General features: G+C 52.5%; 2 protein-coding genes across 2 annotated transcripts in view; both read left to right on the top strand.

The window, feature by feature from the left end:
* The window catches only part of MLPH (melanophilin), a 46,062-nt gene extending 38,781 nt beyond the window's left edge, over nucleotides 1-7,281 (top strand). The window contains exons 9-13 of the mRNA XM_004386462.1: nucleotides 354-446; nucleotides 1,399-1,476; nucleotides 3,554-3,611; nucleotides 6,111-6,211; nucleotides 7,255-7,281. Coding sequence (XP_004386519.1) covers nucleotides 354-446; nucleotides 1,399-1,476; nucleotides 3,554-3,611; nucleotides 6,111-6,211; nucleotides 7,255-7,281 — 357 coding nt within the window. The remainder of the gene's footprint in view (nucleotides 1-353; nucleotides 447-1,398; nucleotides 1,477-3,553; nucleotides 3,612-6,110; nucleotides 6,212-7,254) is intronic.
* Nucleotides 7,282-17,957: 10,676 nt separating this feature from the next.
* PRLH (prolactin releasing hormone) lies at nucleotides 17,958-18,639 on the top strand. Its single transcript, XM_023740848.1, has 2 exons — nucleotides 17,958-18,057; nucleotides 18,452-18,639. Exons 1-2 carry the CDS (start codon nucleotides 17,958-17,960, stop codon nucleotides 18,637-18,639), a joined length of 288 nt encoding a protein of 95 aa, XP_023596616.1.
* The last annotated feature ends 2,525 nt before the right edge of the window (nucleotides 18,640-21,164 follow it).

A 21,164-nucleotide genomic window follows, 5' to 3' on the forward strand; every position in this document is an offset into this window, starting at 1 on the left:
TCCATGGAGCCCTTGCCCCGTAAGGAAGAGCGCATCCCTTAGAGCCCCAGCCAGGCCCTTCCCCAAATCACTGCTTCTCCTTCAATTCCTGATGGGAACCGAACCTCCTGACGTGCCTCAGAAAGTGTACAGATCCCCCTTCTCCTTCCACCTGGGAGGTGGCCATCAAGGAACACCCAATTCCCTCCCCAACAACCATGGAAGATAAACGGGACCACCAAGAAGTGTCTCAGCTTAGACTGCCCATCATAAGTGCAAACAAACGTAAAATTGGCTCCCTGAGTGAAGCAGGGCCAGCTGCTGTCTCTGTTCCATCTGAGTGCCATCTGTCTGTCTGTCTGCTCTTCTCCCAGGTGTCCAATATCGAGTCCAGGATTGTGGCCCTGCAGGCTGCGGGGCTGACAGTGAGGCCCTCCAGAAAGCCCTTGAGGAGGTCAAACATCCCGGTGAGTGGAGAGGCATGGTGGCCCCTGGGGGAGTGGGTGCCCTCAGAGATCTCCCCAGGAGCCCAGGGTCACCCCTGTGGGCTGAGACCAGGAGCCCTGAGCCAGCCACCTCCCTTCTCCTTGGACTGCCAGCCTTAGTTTCCTGATAGCCAGTTGGTGGACCGTGTCTGCATTCTGATTCTTCCTGGTTTGTTATTTGTTGTTCATTTCTAACTGAAGATAGCTCTGCTTCCATAAAGATTACAGCCTTGGAAACCCCTACGGGATGGTTCTACTCTGTCCTATAGGGTCATATGAGCCGGAATCCACTCGACAGCAATAGGTGACTAGAATCTATGGATGGAGCTGCCTAGGGACCCACCCCAGGAGCAGAAATCCTTGTCTCCTGATTCCAGTCAGAGCTCCTCCGACAAAACCACATGGGTGACGAATAAAAGATGGTGGAAGAATAAAAGATGCTCTTAGGGGAGTCCCAGATACAGCTGCTAGGTAAAATACAGAAAACCAGTTAAATTTGAATTGCAGATAAGCAAGGAAGAATTTTCTAGTATAAGTATAGCCCATGCAATAATTAGGGACATAAAAAAAAACAAAACCTGTTGCCATCGAGTTGATTCCAACTCATAGTGACCCTATATGACAGAGCAGAATTGCCCCATAGGGTTTCCAAGGGGCGGCTGGTGGATTCAAACTACCGACCTTTCATTAGCAGCTGCACGCTTAACCACCGCGCCACCAGGGCTCCATTTGGGACACACACAAAAAAATTCATTCTTTATCTGGTATTCAAACTTAACTGAGTGTTCTGTATTTTTATTGCTAAATGTGGCAACCCTAGTCCCAGGGGACTGGAGTGGTTTGGGGGGGTGGAGGGGGCTGACACTCTACCTCAGCATCCTTAACCAAGTATGTGAAGAAAACAGCCATCCAATGCTTTTTCCTTGCCCTCCAGATATTCCTTCCTCGACGTGTCAGGAAATTTGACCAGAGCCCTGAGGATCCAAATCCAGACCCTTCAAGTGAGGTCGAGGTAGGTGTTCTTCCATCCAAACTCGAGAGGCTGACAAAGAACAAAACACGGGCACAGCTTTGCAGAAGAATGACAAGTCTGTGGATAGCCACAGCCCCTGGCATTGTCGCGCTTGTCTTAGTCATCTAGCCCTGCTATAACAGAAATACCACAAGTGCATGGCTTCAGCAAAGACAAGCTTATTCTCTCACAGTCCAGGAGGCTAGAAGCCCAAATTCAGGGCATCAGCTTCGGGGGAAGGCTTTCTCTCTCTGTCGGTTCTAAAGGAATGTCCTTGTCATCAATCTTCCCCTGATCTAGGAGCTTCTCAGCCCAGGGACCCTGGGTTCAAAGGATGCGCTCTGCTCCTGGCACTACTTTCTTGGTGGTATGAGGTTCCCCTGTGTCTCCGCTCACTTCTCTCTTTTATATCTCAAACGAGATTGCCTTAGGACACAACCTAATCTTGTAGATTGAGTCCTGCCTCATTAACATAACTGCCTCTAATCCCATCTCATTAACATCATAGAGGTAGGATTTACAACACATAGGAAAATCACATCAGATGTCCAAATGGTGGACAATCACACAATACTGGGAATCATGGCCTACCCAAGTTGACACATATTTTGGGGGGACACAAATCAATCATGACAGTGCTGAAATGCAGACTTCAGAACCTGGCAGCCTGGTAGGCTCCTCAGAGGCACACACAGACACGGAGCGCCTGAGGAGGTGTTTGCCGGGCAAGTCCCAGGAGAAACCGGGCTGGGAGGGGGAAGTGGGGCTGGGAGGGGAGGAGGCGAGCAGGATCTGATGTCAAGCAGAGTCCTACAGAGGGGAACCTCGGCTCAGTCCTCCAGGGGAGACATGTAGGTCTGCCCCAGAGTCATGCTGTGTAGGGGACGGGGCTGGACCATGGACTCCTCTGAAGGGCCACCCTGGATGGCGCACATTCCCAGTCACTTCTGACCCCCCTGCACAGGCACAGCTTGGGGACAGTCTACCTGAGACGCGGGTGCTGGCTGCTGGGAGAGACACACACAGGGCTGTGGGGGTATGTGGGCACGGCAGGAAGATGGCGGGTGATAACAGGGACAGAAGGCCCCGCAGGGGCGCCATTGAGACTGCCTGAGTTTAGATATGACTCAACCATTGCCGTGGAGTCAATTCCAACCCATAGTCAACCTATGGGACAGAACAGAACTGCCCCCTAGGGCTTCCAAGGAGTGGCTGGTGGATTCAGACTGCTGACTTTTTGGTTAACAGCCGAGCACTTAACCACTGTGCCACCACGGCTCCTAGGTATGACTAGGGAGCACCATTCCCAGTCACCCCAGAAGAAGCCAGGCATCTGTTCCAGGTCCTTCCTGAAGGCTAGGGGAGGTCAGTGTACTTGATCAGGTTCACACAGATCGTAAGTGACAAGGGGGTCTCACCCCAGGCCCCCTGACCCTGACATCCCCAGCCCTTCACTGGGCCATGGTGCACCCCAAAACCCAGGAAGCCAGATGTTAGAAAGCATTTCTAAGGGAATTAGTTCATTTTATCTCTCTTTACCCTGGAAAAGGCAAAACAGAGAATGCATTTCATAATCATTCTCTTATCCAGTTTCTAAACTGGCAAGAACACGGATTTTTCAGCTCACACTGCGTGAGGGAAGAAAAGATGTGAGACCCACATCAATTAATCTCCCAATTTCCCCATAAAGAGGGGGACTGGTCCATTTTCCAGGAGAGTAGACTGAGGCTCAGAGAGGGTAGGTCAGCTGCCCGTGTCACACAGTGGCACGTGTAGCGCTGGAATTTGAACCCAGGTCTGTGGAGCTGAGATTGGGTTCCTTCTGCCATAACCTCCCCCAAAGCTGGCAGTTCTCCAAAAGTGACACCTCTCTTTTTCTCTGCAGGCCTTTGGTGCTTAGTTTATTGATAACATGCGTTTTAATATGGTTAAAGGTTCAAATACTGCCAGAGAACAGAAGACAGTTGACATGATTGATCTAGAACCTGGAGGAACGTTGAGAAGTTCAAAGTTAGCCCTTGGTGTTCCTAAAAAATCACAGGAGTTTAGTGAAGCCATGACGTCTCCTTTCTTCCAGGTCATGGCTGTCCCCTACCTTCTGAAGAGGAAGTTCAGTCACTCCCCTAAAAGTGCAGGTGAGAGTCACCGTCTCCTTCCTTCCCGTGGGGTCTGGGAAAGGAGACCATGCCATGGGACACCCCATCTCATGCCCTGGACACCCCAAAATTCCTCCTGGGGCTGCTCCAGCCACCCTGGGGGCGTGGGCACAGAGAAAGACTAGCAGTGAGCTGGTTTCCTGGGTCATGGAATCTGCTGCTTTAAGCATACAAAGGTGGTGTTGTTGTTTTCAATGCTTTGCAATGTAAATGGTCCTGATGGTACAGAGTTCTTGTACACAAAGGGCAGAACACAGTCTAGCCTTCCTTGGCATTTCAGTGAGGCCCCTGGGTGGTGCAAACACTTGGCGCTCAAAGACTAACCTGAAGGTTAGTGGTTCAAACCCACCCAGCAGCCGCAGAAGAGAGGTCTGGTGATATGCTTCTGTAAAGATTACAGCCAAGAAAACCCTAAGGAGCTCAGTTCTACTCTCTTGCTTTCAACACCCAATTATTTTCTGCTTTGAATTTTTGTTAGTACCATCTGTTTTCATTAAGGGAAGGCGTGCCGAATCGTTGAGTGTGTCTGAATTTTTGGGAGGTGATAATGGATTTTTTTCTGGCCTCATCCCAAAAATCCTACCCTCAGTGTCTATCAGTACATATATGGACCATATAAAAGTTTTCAAAATCCATATTTTTCCTACCAAAAGTATTGATTCAGTACTACCTCATACGATACGCTATAAAAGCAGTCATGTGTGGCACACGCCCATTTCTTCCGTTTCAAACAGTTACACAGGTCCTCACCTGCCCACAGCACGCACTGTCAGTGAAATAGCAAAACCCATTGCTGTCGAATCAATTCCAACTCATAGCGGCCCTATAGAATAGAACTGCCCCATCGGGTTTCCAAGGAGTGGCTGGTAGATTCGAACTGCTGACCTTTTGGTTAGCAGCCAAACACTTAACCACTGCACCACCAGGGAAATGGCTTCCTGATAAACCCCAGAGGCAGAAAAGGTAAGTGGAAGCTACGTGTAGCTCTGCTAATGAAGGGGCTGTAACACATGGGGTCACCACAAGCCGGAATCTCCACGGCAATGGGTTTGCTTCTGATGTCTCAGCGGTGACAAGGACACCGAATTTGTCTGGATGAATGGTGTACAGTTGCCTGCACGGCACACTACCGAGACTGCGGGGTCCTTTATGTCTTGGTCACAGTTCCCATTACCCTCCGGGCAGCCCAACACGGGTCACCAGAGGGGAGTGGCCCCTTCCCGGCTCACAGCCAGTCCTGTCTGCCTTTGGCCCCTTTCAGGCCCCACACGATTGTCGTGTCTCTCGCCCCTGCACCTGAGCTTTGCCCTCTTCACCCCATCTTTCAAACTCCACCAGAGCCATGATCCTAAAGGTAGCCCTCTTCATGCCTCTGCTGATGAACAATCGCTGGCTCCCACGTGCCTACAGAATGAAGTCATATCTTAGCCCAGCCTTCCAGCCCTTGGCTGCCAGCCCGCCCCTGCTCCGCCCCTGTGCGCACTCTTGTCTACATGCTGGACAGCACACACCTCCCGTCCACACACCAGGGTCAGAGCCCTCCATTCAGAGTCTAAGCAACATCTCACTGCACTCTGCCCAGCATCTGTGCTTCTCCCATCTCTGTCCGTCCTTAAGGGCTGAGTGCGGATGCCTCAGCTCTGGGAGGCTGTCCATCCCCTCCTCACAGCCTATGACAGTCTATGCTAAGCCCTGTTTCCCCCTCATCTTGCCACCTTGTCTCGTCTTGCCCTCACCCCCGTTCCGGCTCCCACTTTGCGCCGTCAGAGCTCCCAGCTCACAATCAGGTTGATGCACAACAGAGCTGGCGCTGAGGCCTCTGCAGGGCATCCCTGCCCGGGGCCACAGGCAGAAGGACAAGTTGGCCAGCAAGATGGCCCGCTGGGGGGCTACAGGAGGGGCTTCTGGAGGGCCACGTGCTGCCCCGAGGGCGTTTCCTGGTGGCCTTGTGGGCTAGAATCCCAAAAGAGGCGTATCCACAGCAGCAGATCGGGGCTGGTCCCTGAGTCTGCCCCACCAGAGTGTGCTCACCTGTGGGTATGAGCGTACACAGTTAACTAGGATTTGAGGCCAGATGCTCCCAGCTCTGCATCCCTGAGGACAGCTCCTTCGTTCTGAGGATCCGAGTTCCAAGACCCCTCTGGCCCAGTATCACGTCACAGAATTAACGGGAAAGTAGGGGATATACCCCAAATACTATCGCAACAAAGTTGTTCTATTGTTCCGCCATGTGAGGATTTGTAGGACCACAGTGAGGGTGGATTTTAACCCATCTCTAGAGCAAAAGAGAAAGAGTGGATTGAGATGTGTATTTGTAATACTGCTAAAATGTAAATGCTTTGTTAAAAAAAAATTGAATGCTGAGAAAACTGGGGCTATGTTGATTTTTAAGCTACTTTTAAAATAGTTTAGGAGGCAAAGGTACTTGTTTGGGGTAAATTTGTGATTAATGAAGTCCCCCTTTCTGTCTTCCCAAAGGCAGCGATGAGAAAACCTTTGACAGGAAATCAGTGTACCGCGGTTCCCTGACGCAGAGAAACCCCAACGGGAAGAAGGAGAAGGCCAACCACATCTTTGCGGTAATGTTTCTACCTTGGTTCTTGAAGAGTCTTTAAAGTTCTGTGACTTGTAAGATTTACATATTTATATTAAAGCGTTCAGAGTAAAGGAAATTGAGATAAACTAACAAGAATTAAAACCAGAGAATCAAAGCAAAAAGTAAAATAAAATCTGCAAAAGATTTAAAGGAAAACTGAAAACATTCCTGAAAGAAACCAGAGTATATAGTAACCAGGAAATATTAAAACAGGTACAAAGGAGACAGTGGTTCCTAAGTGACCTCACTGTCCCGGGGGTGACAGGAAAGGTGACAGACCCTAAGACTGTTAGGATGTTCTCCCAGGACCTTTTCCCCCACCCAGTGCTGTAAAGATTGTTCAGCTGAATCCTGCGTGCGGGTGCCGGGTGCTGGAGCCAAAGGCAGTCCCCTGACTTCTCTGGAGGGGGCTCTCTGCAAGCCCAGTCTCCTAGGCTCCTCCCAGACCCCAGGAAGCAATAGCACTGGGCAGGGTCCAATCTGTGTAAACGCTGTCGTGTGCATATCAGTGTGCATTGTCACATGCATGTATGTGTGCACATTCACACGTGTATTTCTGTATGCACACTCGTGTGTGTATCTGCACGCTGTGTGACTGTATCAGAGTGCACACTCGTGTGTATGTATCTGTGTGCACGCTCACATACACGTATCTGTGTGCACACGCACGTACATGTACCAGTATGCATGCTCACATGTGTATATCCATGTGGCACACTCACACGTGTCTATGTACACACTCGTGTGTCTGTGAGCACACTCACATGTGTATCTGTGTGTGCACTTACATGTGTCTGTCTTCTGCACACCCACGTGTGCATATCAGTGTGCATGCTCATGTGTGCATACCTGTGTGCACACTCATATGTATACCTGTGCACATGCTCACACATGTGTATCGATGTGCACACTCACATGTTTGTATCAGTGTGCACACTCATGCAAGTATCTGTGTGCACACTGGTGTGTGTATCTGTGTCCACTCCAGTTTGTGCACACTTATGTGTGCATGTGTTCGTTTCACAGAAACCCGTGATGACCCACCAGCCCTAAAGGGGAGACTCACTGGAAATAGGACAAAGCAACAAAGAAGCCCCACACTGTCTTCCCTCCGTTTGCTCTGCACTTCCTGCCCTACATCGCCCGGGGAAGACAAGAAGAAACACCGCCCATCACAGACTTCCCTGCAAGATGACCGCGCGGCTCAGCTCTCCAGTTCACCCGCACTCACTCGTGGCTCCCATGGCCCCTCTGGCCAGCCCACTCCGTCTGTCCTTTAGGACAGTGTGTAAATTGAAGGACACACGGAAGGCCTCTCTTGGTGTGGTCTTTAACCCCTCCCACTCCTGGCTTCCTGACACTGCTCTCGTGAACGGAACAGACAGGGACTACTGAGTCAAGACACCAGGTGTAAGTCTATCCTTGACCACGTCCACCAGAGCGTGGGTGGGGGTCGTTCTATCCTTGACCGCGTCCACCAGAGTGTGGGTGGGGGTCATTCTATCCTTGACCATGTCCACCAGAGCGTGGGTGGGGGTCGTTCTATCCTTGACCGTGTCCACCAGAGTGTGGGTGGGGGTCGTTCTATCCTTGACCGCGTCCACCAGAGCGTGGGTGGGGGTCATTCTATCCTTGACCGTGTCCACCAGAGCGTGGGTGGGGGTCGTTCTATCCTTGATCACGTATACCAGAGCATAGGTGGGAGTGGGTCTATCCTTGACTGTGTCCACTAGAGCGTGGGTGGGGGTAGGTATTTCTGTGCCGGGGTCCTTGACCGTGTCCACCAGAGCACCGGCAGGGGTGGGTATTTCTGTGCAGATGTCTTTAACCGTGTCCACCAGAGCATGGGTGGGAGTGGGTACGTCCTTGACCATGTCCACGAGAGCGTGGCCGGGGATGGGTATTTCTGTGCAGATGTCACTAGAGAAGGAAATTGGGCCCCACGACAAGACTGAACTTGACTAGCTAAATAACAAGGAGGGGATAGACATCCCCATCCCCCCACACACACACCTGTTGTGCAAGTTCACGTGCCCAGACCAGGAGAAATCACCGCCTTAGGGGGCAGACAGTGCCCATGGCAGCAAGAAGCATTGGGCCCAATCCTCAAGCAAGCACAGAGGGCTGGCAGACTGGTGGAGGCGTGCGAGAGAGCTCCAGGAGGGTAGGCCGAGCTGAGTGGAATCCAGGGAAAAAGGGCCAGGACCAGTTAGTGACGTCTGCCATGGCAGGGGAACCAGCCGCCACTGCCGTCAGATCCGTAGATGATCCCCAGCTCTCCTCCACCTCGGACAATCTGGGTGCCCGTGCAGCTCATCCTGTTTTCCATGGAGCCATTAGGAACTCTCCTGAGCTGCCTTTGGCCATCAGAACAGTCATCACAGCTCACCTGTGGGACACCTGCTGTGCGCCTCACCTGGATGCACTTACTTAGTCCATCCGACAGCCTGCTTTGCATAGGAGCATGGTGATCCCTGAGGGGGAAGCAGCTGCCCCCGGGTACCCAACAGGAGCTAGAAGCCACTTTTGTTTTCCTCTACACCTTCTAAGGAGTCCCTGGGTGGTGCAAATGGTTAAGCACTCGACTACTAACCAAACGTTGGCAGTTCGAACCCACCCACAGGTGCCTCAGAAGACAAGCCTGGTGACCTGCTTCTGAAAGGTCACAGTCTTGAAAACCCCGTGGAGCACAGTTCTACTCTGACACACATGGGGTCACCATGAGTTGGAATTGACTCGACGGCAATGGGCTTGATTTCTTTTGGTTTATACCTTCTAAAGTGACTTTTGGGTCAGCTTTAGCTTTTCTCACTCAAATCATTCAGTGTTTTTGTTTGATTGAAATGGCAACTCAAAGAAGGAAATGGAGAAATGATGCCCTGGAGCCTTTGCCAGTGAGTCTTTGTCTTGGTCATCTAGTGCTGCTGCTACCCAAATATCGCAAGTGGACGGCTTTAACAAAGAGAAATTTATTCTCTCACAGTCTGGGAGGCTAGAAGTCTGAATTCAGGGCAGCTCTAGGGGAAGGCTTTCTCTCTCTGCCAGCTCTGGGGGAAGGTCTTTGACATCAATCTTCCCCTGGTCTAGGAGCTTCTCCACACAGGAACCCTGGGTCCAAAGGATGCACTCTGCTCCTGGTGCTGCTTTCTTGCTGGTATGAGGTCCCCACGCCTCTCTGTTCACTTCTCTCTTTTATATCTCAAAAGAGATTGGCTTAAGACACAATTTAATCTTGTAGATCTCATCAACATAACTGCCACTAATCCATTTCATTAACATCATAGTGATAGGATTAACAACACATAAGAAAATCACATCAGATGACAAAATGGTGGACAATCACACAATACTGGGAATCATGGCCTAGCCAAGATGACAGATATTTTGGGGAGAAACAGTTCAATCCATGACAGTCTTCTCCTGGGCTCCCTGCTGGTCAGAGCCCCGTGTGTGGACATTATCACTCACTGTGCTGCTTCTGATCAAGTTCCTGTGTCACAATCACCAGGAAGTCCTCGTCAGGCAGGTTAGTCCCCTGGACAGTCTCCCGCAGCAGATCCAAGCGGAAATGCAGCTTTTCAGAAATCCACATCTGGTTGACCAGAATGACCAGGCTTCAGATTCTCCTGTGATTTCTGGAAAAGAGAGAACAGCCCCTCCTCAGAATGGAAGCTGCTCCCAATTCAAAGCTCACAACGAATATTAAAGGATTCCTAGACAAACAAAACGGTATCAATTTCTTTTTTATGTGCACCCTCCTTAGTCACAAAGTAAATTTAAAGTCATTGCGAGTTCCTAAAAGTCAAAGAAGAAATAAACCGTCCCAGTGGCCCTGAGCATTTCCCTGAGTGATATAATAGGCACAGTGTGTCCTCAATGCTAATTCCTTGGACCGCAGATCTTTGTAGACATTTTCCTCCATTACTAATTTGAGCACAGAAAACTTTCAACTGTGAAACAGAGCATATTGGTTTCCTGTTTTAGGGTCTCTGAGACATTACTCAGTGCTGATTAGAGTCAAAGCTTGCGCTCGTTCATTCATTCATTCATTCAGTGGGATGATATAGGGACCTGACAGCGTGCAAGGCCTCATTGTCTATACTAATCCTATGGGTACATGACCAGGATGCCAAGGATTTGAGTCCCCCTTGCTCTTCCTCGGCTGGTTCCTCCTCTCCCAGCCCTCTTGGTGTTGAATCTCTTCTCCATTCCCGTCGGCATTAAGTACCATCTGTAGGGTAGAAGCTGCACCCAGACAGCCCCGAGTTCTGTACCCATAGTTCGGCCACCTCCTTGGCATCTCCACTTGGACCTTTAGGGACATCTGAAAGTTAACCCATCCAACTGAACACAAACCTTACCCCCAAACCTGTTGCATGCACAGCCCATTGATGTCAACTCCATCCTTCCATTGGCTCAGGGTAAGGGCTGGGAGTATACTTAACTCCTCTTTTTCACCCTCTCTTCGCTATCTGTCAGGAACACCTGGCCACTCTACCTTTATCAGAATCCCACCCTCACCATCCCCACTGCCTCCACCTTCAGTTTCATCCATCTCTTTAGTTCTTTATTTGAAAGATGTTTTTATACCAAAGACTGCCACTTGGTTATTCTCTGTGATGTCTACATCATGTTTAACGTTCTTAAATCTTCTCTTGTCTCTGTGAGTATATTTATTACGTCATTTTACGATCGTATTTTGTTGCATCAATTCTGTGCTTTTGCCTCCAATGTTGTGTGTGGTCTAGTGTGTTGTGTTTCTTCTGAGATCATTGTTTTGACCTATGAACACGCATTTCCCTTCGAGTCTTGGCTGCTCTGTCTGGTCATGTGTGGGGAAAACTCTGGGGGTCAAGGAGGGTCACAAACCAGGCCACCAAGCAGCTCTTCACCTTCACTTTCAAATCCCTGGGAACGTTGAGAGGAGCTGGTCTCTCTAGCTCAGAACCCACCAGTTTCCATAGGTTGGAAGGGGTGGTCAGCCCCCACCTGTTTTCTCCCATGCCTCCCGCTCCTGTTTCCCTCCTGTGGTCACCTGCCCCGATGGTCTAGGCCAAGAGTCAGCAGATCTGACCACACCCATGTGTTTCCTTATTGTCAAGGGTTGCTTTCACACCACAATCTGGACTCAGAACCCCAAGGAAATGACCAAGCTGGAGAAGGGAGACTTTTGGTACATCACCACAAAGCTTTGTAACAGTCCCTATAGAAGAGCCTTGTCTAACGTTCTTCAGATCACTGCATTTGAAGCTTGGAAATTGGTTGGGTGGGAGCCACGTGCAAGGGTTAGGGACACCATTTCTTTCTATCCCAGATGCAATGCTGAGCTCCAGGAACCACGGCCTCTGGGGGCAGGAAGAAGCTCCTATTACTGTTCATCTCTCACTAAAGCTTGATTTCACTCATTTCTCAGCATCTGAGCTTTTCAGATGACTCATACCTCAAAGACCACTTTCCAATTTAGAGACGAGCACTTCAGAAATTTCTCAAGAATCTGGAATTTCAGAAGGCATCCTCATCAGAAAAGTTTTGCTGGTAACTAAATACTCCATCCTACAACTACAACTCAGATAATATCCAAGGTTCCCTCTTGCCCATCAGCTTGTGCAATAGTTTTTCTAGAAGTCTGGAAGAATCCCATGTTTAAGAAGTACACGGGCCAAAGCCACAGAGACTCTGGCTTCTTCTAGGAACAAGTACTAAGAAGAAACACTTCATCAATTCATTCAGAAACATTTGCGGAGCTTCTACTCGTTTCCTGTGGCTTCCACAGTAAAAGACCCATAAACCAGGTGACATAATACAATAGAAATCAAGGTGAGGGCAGGCTGGTGTCTTCTGAGGGCTGTGAAGGAGAATCTGTTCCATGCTCTCTCCCAGCTCCTGGTATTTCCTGCAGCCCTTGTCTTGCAGGCGCATCACTCCAATCTCTGCCTCTGTTTTCACGTGGCCATCTTCCCTGTGTGTCTGTGTGTCTGTCTTCTTCTTACAAAGACACAAGTGATGGACGTAGGGCCCATCCTAACCCAGTACGACCTCCTCTTAACCAATTACATCTGTAAAGACTTTAGTTCCAAATAAGGTCACATACTCAGGTTCCTGGTGGCCAAGAACTTTTGGGAACCATTATTCAAGCTGGTCCAGAGCACCATTATGGCCCAAGAGTCAAACCCAGAAAAAACCTGTCTGTCATGTCTGTTGCTACGTATTGAGTGCCTGCTGTGTGCAGGTAATTTATCATGTTGAGGTTGAAAGCTTGAAGATCCCAAACTGTGAAGCCCAGCCCAAAGAGTGGGCTTCTTTTAACTGCCCTGAGAACATGAAGAAGAACAAGAGGGATGAGGCTCCTCATGGAGGCCTCTTCAACTTGGTCTCCTGTAATTGTAAGGAGCAGAAACCCCCCCAAACCCGCCCAAGCGAGGAGGGTGAGTATGGAAGGACATAGAGCTTTCTCCTGGGGAGCCAGGGAAGGCCAATGACCCAGCCCCAGGGAGGTCAGGGGCCAGGGCGGCTCTGGGGCCATGACTTTGAAGCTTCTTGACCCCTCTCTAAGCCTCACCCAGTCCTCTCCTGACCATGAGCTGCTCCTCCGACTTTTCAGCAGGTAGCCCCACCGTGGCCTCTCCAAGTAGACACACACACACTTACATGCACACAAACACACTTATATACGTATACACTCATGCACTTAAATACATACACACCCACATGTACACACACACACACAAACACACATGCACATACACACACTCAGACACGCACATACTCATATACATACACTCACACACATGCTCATACACACACACATATATACACATACACATACGCATGCACATACACACGTGCAGACACACTTATACACTTACACACACACATACCACCACCACCCCCCGCCAAGGACCACACTCCCGGGGTGATGCCCGAGGAGGAAGCTTCCACCTCCCCAGGTCTCACAGTTTCCGTTGCCCCCAGCGACCCCGGTGCTCGGTCACACATCCACGGTGACCACCCAGAAGACCCGCCTCCAAGGCAGGACCACCCTCCCCTACAGTGGTTCTCAGCCATCGCCCTGCTCACGAGAACCCCCTGGGAATTTTGAACAAGCACCGGTGCCTAAGCCACTCCAAAAACTGATGGGCTTCGTCCCAGGTGGGCCAGATCTGGAACGTTTCAAAAGCTCAGCCCGGGGTGGGACCCCGGAGCCACGGCTCCCACCCCTCAGTGCTGCCTGCACTAACCCCCCTCACCAGTTGCCCTGAATTTACAGTCTCCCGAGAGCCTACTGTCCACAAACAGGAACAGGCGGCCGCGGGTGAGGGGGAGGACGTTGTCTCTGACCAATGATGCTGAAGTGTCCAGTGTTGCTCTGGAGCTTTTTCTGGACGTCTGACAGAGTCAATCTAGAGCCGGCCCCACCTCGCCCCCCGCCCAAGGATGCTACGGGAGCAAGCAGCTCTTTCCTTCCCAGCATAGTTTCTTTAAGATTATACTCAACTGCACTCAAATGACCTTTAATATGATCTCTAATTATTCAAAGGCGCAGGGGTGGTTCAGTGGTAAAATTCTCTCCGGTGTGGAAGACCTGGGTTTGATTCCTGGCCAATGCCCCTCAGGCACAGCCACCACCGGCGTGTTGCTGTGATGCTGAACAGATTTCAGTGGCGATCCAGACTAAGACAGACTAGGAAGAAAGGCCTGGCCATCAACGTCCCAAAATCAGCCAATAAAAACCCTATGGAGCACAACAGTCCAATCGCCAACCGATCGTGAGGATGGCACATTTTTTTTCCATTGTGCGCGGGGTTGCCATGAGTCAGGGGCCAACATGATGGCCACTAACAACAGCAACAAAATATTCAACATAGGAATTATTTAGGCTCCTGGTTGTAAGTTAAATGGTGAAATATTGTACAGTTATTTCAAATGGCTTGAAATACACATAACAACTTGAGGACGTGGTGGTTGTAGAGTTCGGTGCAAAGAATGAGATTCACTGTCGTATAAGTGTGATGAATCTACACAGAAAATATGTGGAAAACCCTCTAGAAGGAAATAATTCAATGGGAAAAACGGTTGCTTCTTTGACATTATCACTGATTTTATCTTTTTTTCTGTCCGTTCTCAATTTTTTCAAAATGTGTATGAACTGCTTTTATCATAAAAATATATGTGTTCCATAGCAATAATAAAGGTGTTTGTTTTATAATAATAATAAAATTGTTTATTTTAAACAATAGTTTTGTAGACTCTGTAAAAGCCCAGAAAATAGTTAGAGTATAATTTTAAGTCACAAGGTCAGGATGGAAAAGCCCACACAGCAAATGCAACTATGAAGAACTCCATAGGTAACTGAAGAAGGGCTGAGAGTGTTAGGTTCTGGTGATTTTTCTGCTTCGCCTTTCCACTTTAAGATAACGACTTAATGAAGGAAGAGACAGGAGCACCCGGTCTTAATGGACGCTTGACTGTGTCCTTTGCCCAAAGCAAGTGTAAAGAGGCGAAGTTGATCTGTTTTAAAACCACTTGGCATAAATGAAATTATATCATCCAGGAAGGAACGACTCGTGTCGCTGATGAGCGTATTAAAGAAAAAAAAAAGGAGAAAAGAGAGGAGACAAAGACGCCCTCTCCTGATGCCACCTGGGAGGGAGGCGGACGCGGTGAGGAACAGGAGGTGACACGGGGGCGCGGCGTTGGGGGGGGCCTGGGTGCTGGCTGCTTCCTGGGGGAAGCTATAAAAGGAGGTAAGAGCCCACCCCGGCCTCACTTCTCCCGGGGCCTCATTCCTGCCAGCAGCCTCTCGTCTGGCTCCTGGGAAGCGCGGTGAGTAGCTGCCGGAGTCTCTCCAGGGTGTAAGAGCTTCTCTCCACCTGGGCGTGGGTCGGGTTTTCCCAGGACTCCGCGGAACGGCAGGGCAGCCGTGGTGAGGTTCGTGTGGTGCCCCGGTGCCATCCAAGGTGAAGCTGCCCCCTGCATGGGCAGGGACCCCCGACTCTCAGGGAAGCAGGTCCTTGATGGTCAGGAGCTAAGCGCCGCTGATGGTCCCCCAGGGACAGGCTCACCAGGAGGGTCCCTGAGATGGGCTCACCCATTGGTTCCCTGAGACAGGTTCATCCATGGGTCCCTGGGAATGAGCACACAGTACCCACCTCCCCATTTTGGCCCATTCTCATCACTCTGCTTTCCCATCTGCTGCACAGCTTCCTCCAGGTTGGGGACCCCCACCCCACCCAGGTGAGTGACACCCCAGCAGATCTCTAAGCAGGAAAATGGTTGTTGTTGGTAGAGATTCACACATACACACACTTAGACACACATACTTACACACACACACAAACACACACACACCCCAAGGGCCACCCTCCTGTGGCGATGCCCAAGGAAGAAGCTTCCAGCTCCCCAGGTCTCACAGTCTCCATTGCCCCAGGGACTCTTGTTTAAATCATAGTGATTCCAACTCACGGCGACCCCATGTGACAGAGTAGAACTGCCCTGTAGGGTTTCCTAGGCTGTAATTTTTACGGGAGCAGATTGCCAGGCCGTTTCTCCCATACGGTGGCTTGTGGGTTCGAACTGCCAACCCTTCAGGTAGCAGCTGGGCACTTAACTGTGGTACCACCAGGGCTCCTTAGGAGAGGCATGAGGGTGTTTAAATCCCGCTGCGGGAGGGAGGGGTTGGGAAGTTGGCTAAACACTCAAAGGTCTGCAGAGGGGTCCTCTCCTGAGACTCGGGAACCTGGGCGGCTGTGGCAGCATCTTCTGCTGGATCCTGGGGTGCCGAGGGCTGGGGGGCCCTGGGGTGAGTGTGGCAGCATCTTCTGCTGGATCCTGGAGTGCCGAGGGCTGAGGGGGACCACGGGGTCGGGCACCTGCAGCAGGTGGACGCTGTTCAGGCAGGTCACCACCTCTGCTCCTGCAGGGCTGCAGGTGGGTTTCAGTACCTGTTTGTGTCCGTGAGGAATCCCAGCAGCCGCTCCTCCCTCCATCCCGTGGGGTCCTCGTGCCCATGAGAGCAGGTCACGGCTGTGCATTTCCGTGGGGACCCTCGGAGCTGGCCCAGGTGTGGACAGCAGGGAGCACTTGTTAAGGACTGAGGACACCAGCCCTTCCCACAAGGCCGCCTGTCAGTGGGCGGGCTCGGGTAGGGTGGGGGCAGGCTGGAGGCCCTGGCCGGGTAAGAAAGAGCCCTGAGTGGGGTCCCAGCCCCACCCCAGCCTCGGCACCCCCAGCCTTGCGTGGGGTTGGGCAAGCCATCCCCACTACCCCTCAGCTCCCCTGGCTCCAGGGACAGCCCCTCACACGGGCTCCTGATGGCCTGCGGGGCGGGCACGGAGTGGTCAGCCCCCTCACACAGGCTCCTGATGGCCTGCGGGGTGGGCACGGAGTGGTCAGCCCCCTCACACGGGCTCCTGATGGCCTGGGGGGCGGGCAAGGAGTGGTCAGCCCCCTCACACTGGCTCCTGATGGCCTGCGGGGTGGGCACAGAGTTGTCAGCCCCCTCACACGGGCTCCTGATGGCCTGGGGGGCGGGCACGGATTGGTCAGCCCCCTCACATGGGCTCCTGATGGCCTGCGGGGAGGGCACGGAGTGGTCAGCCCCCTCATACGGGCTCCTGATGGCCTGCGGGGCGGGCACGGAGTGGTCAGCCCCCTCACACGGGCTCCTGATGGCCTGGGGGGTGGGCACGGAGCAGAGCAAGCACACAGAGTTCAGAGAGGCCCCCGTCCCTCCTGGTTTCCTGACACAGACAGACAGACAGACCAAGTCGTTCACAGACGGCACCTTCACACACACCTCCCGGGTCTTTCTGCTCGCAGGGGCTGACACACTGTCCTTTCATTCATTCAGCATCTCACAGGGAGAGAACAGGGCCCAGGAGGGAGAGCAACTTTCCGGAGAGCCGGGGTTAACTGCTGCTTGGTGCACACTCCCACCCCAGCACAGAGCAGAGGGAGCCACAGGGGCATGGCTGCATGCACATGCATGTACACACATGCCCACATACACTGTCACACATGTGCACGAGCTCTTACGTACATACACACACATGCAAATACACACATACACGTGTGAAAGTATGCACATGTACGCATATACACGTGCACACATACACTCTTACACACCACCAGCATACGCTCTTACCTACATAGCATACACACTCACACACACACACGTGCAAATGCACACATACTCTCATACGTGCACATGCTTTTGTATAATACACATATGCATGTACACACGTACATGCATGCACATACACACAGGCACATATGTACACATGCACACGTACATTGTCACACACAGCACATGCAAACACACACTCAGACCTGCAAGCACACACACACTGTCTCACATGTACACACGTGCATGTATGTACATGCACACATGCACTCACACATACACTTCTTATATGTACACATGCGTGCATGCATGTACACGTGCACATACTAACACATGCACACACATGCACACACATGATCTCTCGTGTATACACACATATAGACTCAAATGCACACACTCAGGTACACACACACACACACACACACTCTTACATATGCACGCATGCTCTATATCACACACACATTCCACCGCTCACCTCATTCAGGTCTCCCCAGATTTGTGTGCACACGTGTTAACGTTGCTCTGCCCTTCTGTCCTCTGTCCCCAGGCTGCACCCTCCCCGTGTGGGGTCCCACCCGAGCGTGGTCTCATCCAAGGACCCAGTGCGATGAAGGCAGGGCTGGCCTGGCTCCTGTGCCTGCTACTGCTGGGCCTGGCCCTGCGGGGGTCCACCAACCGAGCCCGCCCGCACTCCATGGAGGCCCGCAGTGAGTGCCGCCCGCCTCCCTGCAGCCCCCACCCCAGCCAGGCCTGTGCTGGCTGAGCCCCGGCTCTGGGGGGTCAGCCTTGGGATGTCGCAGGCTCCTCTGCACCAGGCCTTACCCTAGAGCCCCCTGCCCCTGTCCAGCCCCAACTCGGGGTTCACATCTCACTGCCCACATGACCTGGGGGCTAGCCGGTGCTGCCCAGACCAGGTGGTCAGGCGAGAAGGGAAGTTGACCTGAGTAAGTCTGACTTGCCGTTTCCCGAAGTCTTCCCATTGTGGGGGGATCCCACACTGCCAGGGTTACCGGGCAGCCGTTGGATGGGAGCCCAGTGTGCCAGCTGAGGTGTGCGTGTCCAGGGACACCCGTCCACACCTCTCTCGTCTTCCCTCTGCAGCCCCTGACATCAACCCCGCCTGGTACATGGGCCGGGGCTTCAGGCCCGTGGGCCGCTTCGGCAGGAGGCGGGCAGCCCTGGAGGGCGACCCCAGGCCTGGCTCCTGGCGACGGCTGGCCTGCTTCACCCTGGTCGGAGGCGCCAGGTCTTTGCGGGACAAGGGACGGTCCAGCTCATCAAGAAAGTAGCTGGGGGGCTCCTCCCCACCACCCTCCCTTCTCCTCCCCTGTCTGCTTCTCCTTCAACCCAATTAAAAACTCCGGCCTGCGTGGAGGCTGTCTGCACTGTGTGGCGGTAAATGAGGAAGTGTTTTCTGCGTGGAATGTTAAAAAAAAAAACAGTCACCACAACTCGTGGCGGCCCCACTTGGGTCAGAGTGGAATGGGGCTCCATAGGGTTTTCAGTGACTGTGAACCTTCAGAAGCAGATCGCCAGGCCTTTCTTCTGAGGCACCTCTGGGTGGACTCAAATGTCTAACCTTAGGGTAGCAGCTGAGCATATCAACTATTTGCACCACACTAGGACTACTAAACATTTGCCATAGACTCGATTCTGACTCCTAGTGATCCCATGTGTGTCAGAGTAGAACTGTGCTATTTTCAATAGCTGATTTTTCGGAAGTAGATTGCCAGGTCTTTCTTCCGAGGTGCCTCTGGGTGGACTTGAACCTCCAACACCTCAGTTAGCAGCTGAGCGTGTTAACCATTTGCATCCCCACTACTCCATGTGGAGTATAGCCCGGAAGGAATGCTAGTCCCAGCAGGCTCCGTGGAGGGAGCAGCCCCGGGACCTGCCCAAGAGCCCTGGCAGGAGCTGGGGGTTCCAATTGCCCTCAGTCTCCTGCCTCCTGCCCGTGCTCCCACCCAGGCTGCCATGTGGGGTGCCCGGTGTCCAGCGTGGGATTCTAGGGGTGCAGGCACCCTAGGGGGGTGGACACACCCCAGAGGAGGCCCTCAGCCTTCCCCACCCCTCGTCCCCGCCTCAATGCTCTTGTATCTCCCTCAGCCCAGGCCTTTTTACTTCCTTGTTGTTACCCGAGGAGAAGAGGCGGCTGGGTAGGTGGGTGTGTCCATTCAAGGGCAGAGGGGCCCCACGTGGTCTCCACAACATCACCTGCCCCACGTCTCTGCATCCCATCTCAGGCCCAGACGCTCACACCACATCCAGCTCTCACTCTTTGACATGAGCTGCTTCTCAGCTAGCCGGCCAGGCCACCCCCTCAGGGCCGAGTCACACACCCTCGCACACCTCGGCCGCCACTGGACAAGCAATGGAGCTGGGGAGGGTGGTGGGCAACCAGGCCAGCCTCCTCCAGGGACAGCCCCTCACCCCGCACACCTCCCCAGGGCAGAGCAAGCTTGTGGGGACAAGAGAGATGGCAGCAGGTAAAGGTTGTGGCCTTGGAGGTTCACAGCACATCGTGAGGTAAGACAGGGACACAGTGTGAAGGACCTCACAGGTGTGACAGTGGGCTCTGGACGCCAGGGGGTACGAGGACAATGCCTCTTGGGAATGGCCCGCTTAGATGAGCAGTCTAGGGACATGGGACCGGGCCGGCGGGTGACGGGCGGGAGACGGGAAGAGGACCAGGGCTGAGTAGTCACTGACCAGGGAGTCCTCTAGTGGCATTTAGCTCCTGGAGGGGACCTGTCGGCAGTCCATGTGGCTGGGCGTGGGGATGGAGGTTGGTCAGGAGCCCCCTGCACCAGCCGGGGCCGGGGGACCCCAGGTCAGACCCAGCAGCTGGCTAAGCGGAGGAGCAGAAGGCCTCCAGCCACAGCCCAAAGGCAGCCACTGGACATCTCTCCTCGCCTGGGAGGGCGGTAACCTGAGACCTCCTCCCCTCAGGGGCTCTGGGGTCATGGGTGGTGCCCACCACCCAGAGAAGGCCACGAGGAAGGGGATGAGGCTCGGCCAGTGGCCACCATGACCAGGCAGCCCACATGGTCTCCACACGAGAGCAATGGGGCCAGAGAACGTCCAAGCTGTCGCTGCTCCCCACTCACCCAGGGAGGTGAGGGGGCGAGGCCGGGCATCACCTACAGCTTCTTTCTTGTTATCTGCTTTCGTAATTAATCATCTTGACTGCTGTCTAGGACGTGCTCCCGGGAAACAGAATTCCACATGGTATTGGTCAAGGCCGTCTGTGTCTACAACTCCTTATAAAAGTTTCCAAACATACAGAAAAGCGGGAGATCATAGTCATGAGCACCCTATACTCTCCACTCAGATCCACCACTTACGGATATTGTTGCTATGTTTACTGTACCTCTCTCTCCTTCTCCCCTTCCTCCCCTCCCTCTACCATTGGCAAGGAAGTTGCAGACATCATGACACGCTTCTCCAAGAATAAGGACAATCTCTTCCACAACCGCAAAGCCATCATCACACCTAAGAAAGGAACAAGAGCTCCGTAACAGCGTCAACTTTTTAGTCTATACTCGCAAGAAATCCTACAGCCTCTTCTTTTCTGCTTTTCTTTGGAACCCGGATCCAGCCTAAAGTCTCAGGCTGCAGTCTGCGGTTTCTCTTTAGCCTAAGTGTAGGGCAGCCCCTGGTCATCTCATTTTGTCACGACATTGATGGTTTCAAGGGCCCAGAGCAGCTGTCTTGTAGAAAGGCCCACACGCGGAGCATCGTTCCCGTGGGGCTGGATCTCGTCCTCTGCCCCCGTATCTCCCGTGATTGAAAGGCAGGTGCTGAGGTTTTCTGG

This window comes from Trichechus manatus, unplaced genomic scaffold (genome assembly GCF_000243295.1).
Source record: "Trichechus manatus latirostris isolate Lorelei unplaced genomic scaffold, TriManLat1.0 scaffold00165, whole genome shotgun sequence".
Classification (NCBI taxonomy): Eukaryota; Metazoa; Chordata; class Mammalia; order Sirenia; family Trichechidae; genus Trichechus; species Trichechus manatus.

What these genes read in the sequence shown, in the direction of transcription:
- PRLH (XM_023740848.1), top strand. Translation starts at nt 17,958, where the DNA reads ATGAAGGCAGGGCTGGCCTGGCTCCTGTGCCTGCTACTGCTGGGCCTG. An exon ending in GCACTCCATGGAGGCCCGCA is followed by an intron (nt 18,058 to 18,451) that starts GTGAGTGCCGCC and finishes TTCCCTCTGCAG; the next exon opens with CCCCTGACATCAACCCCGCC.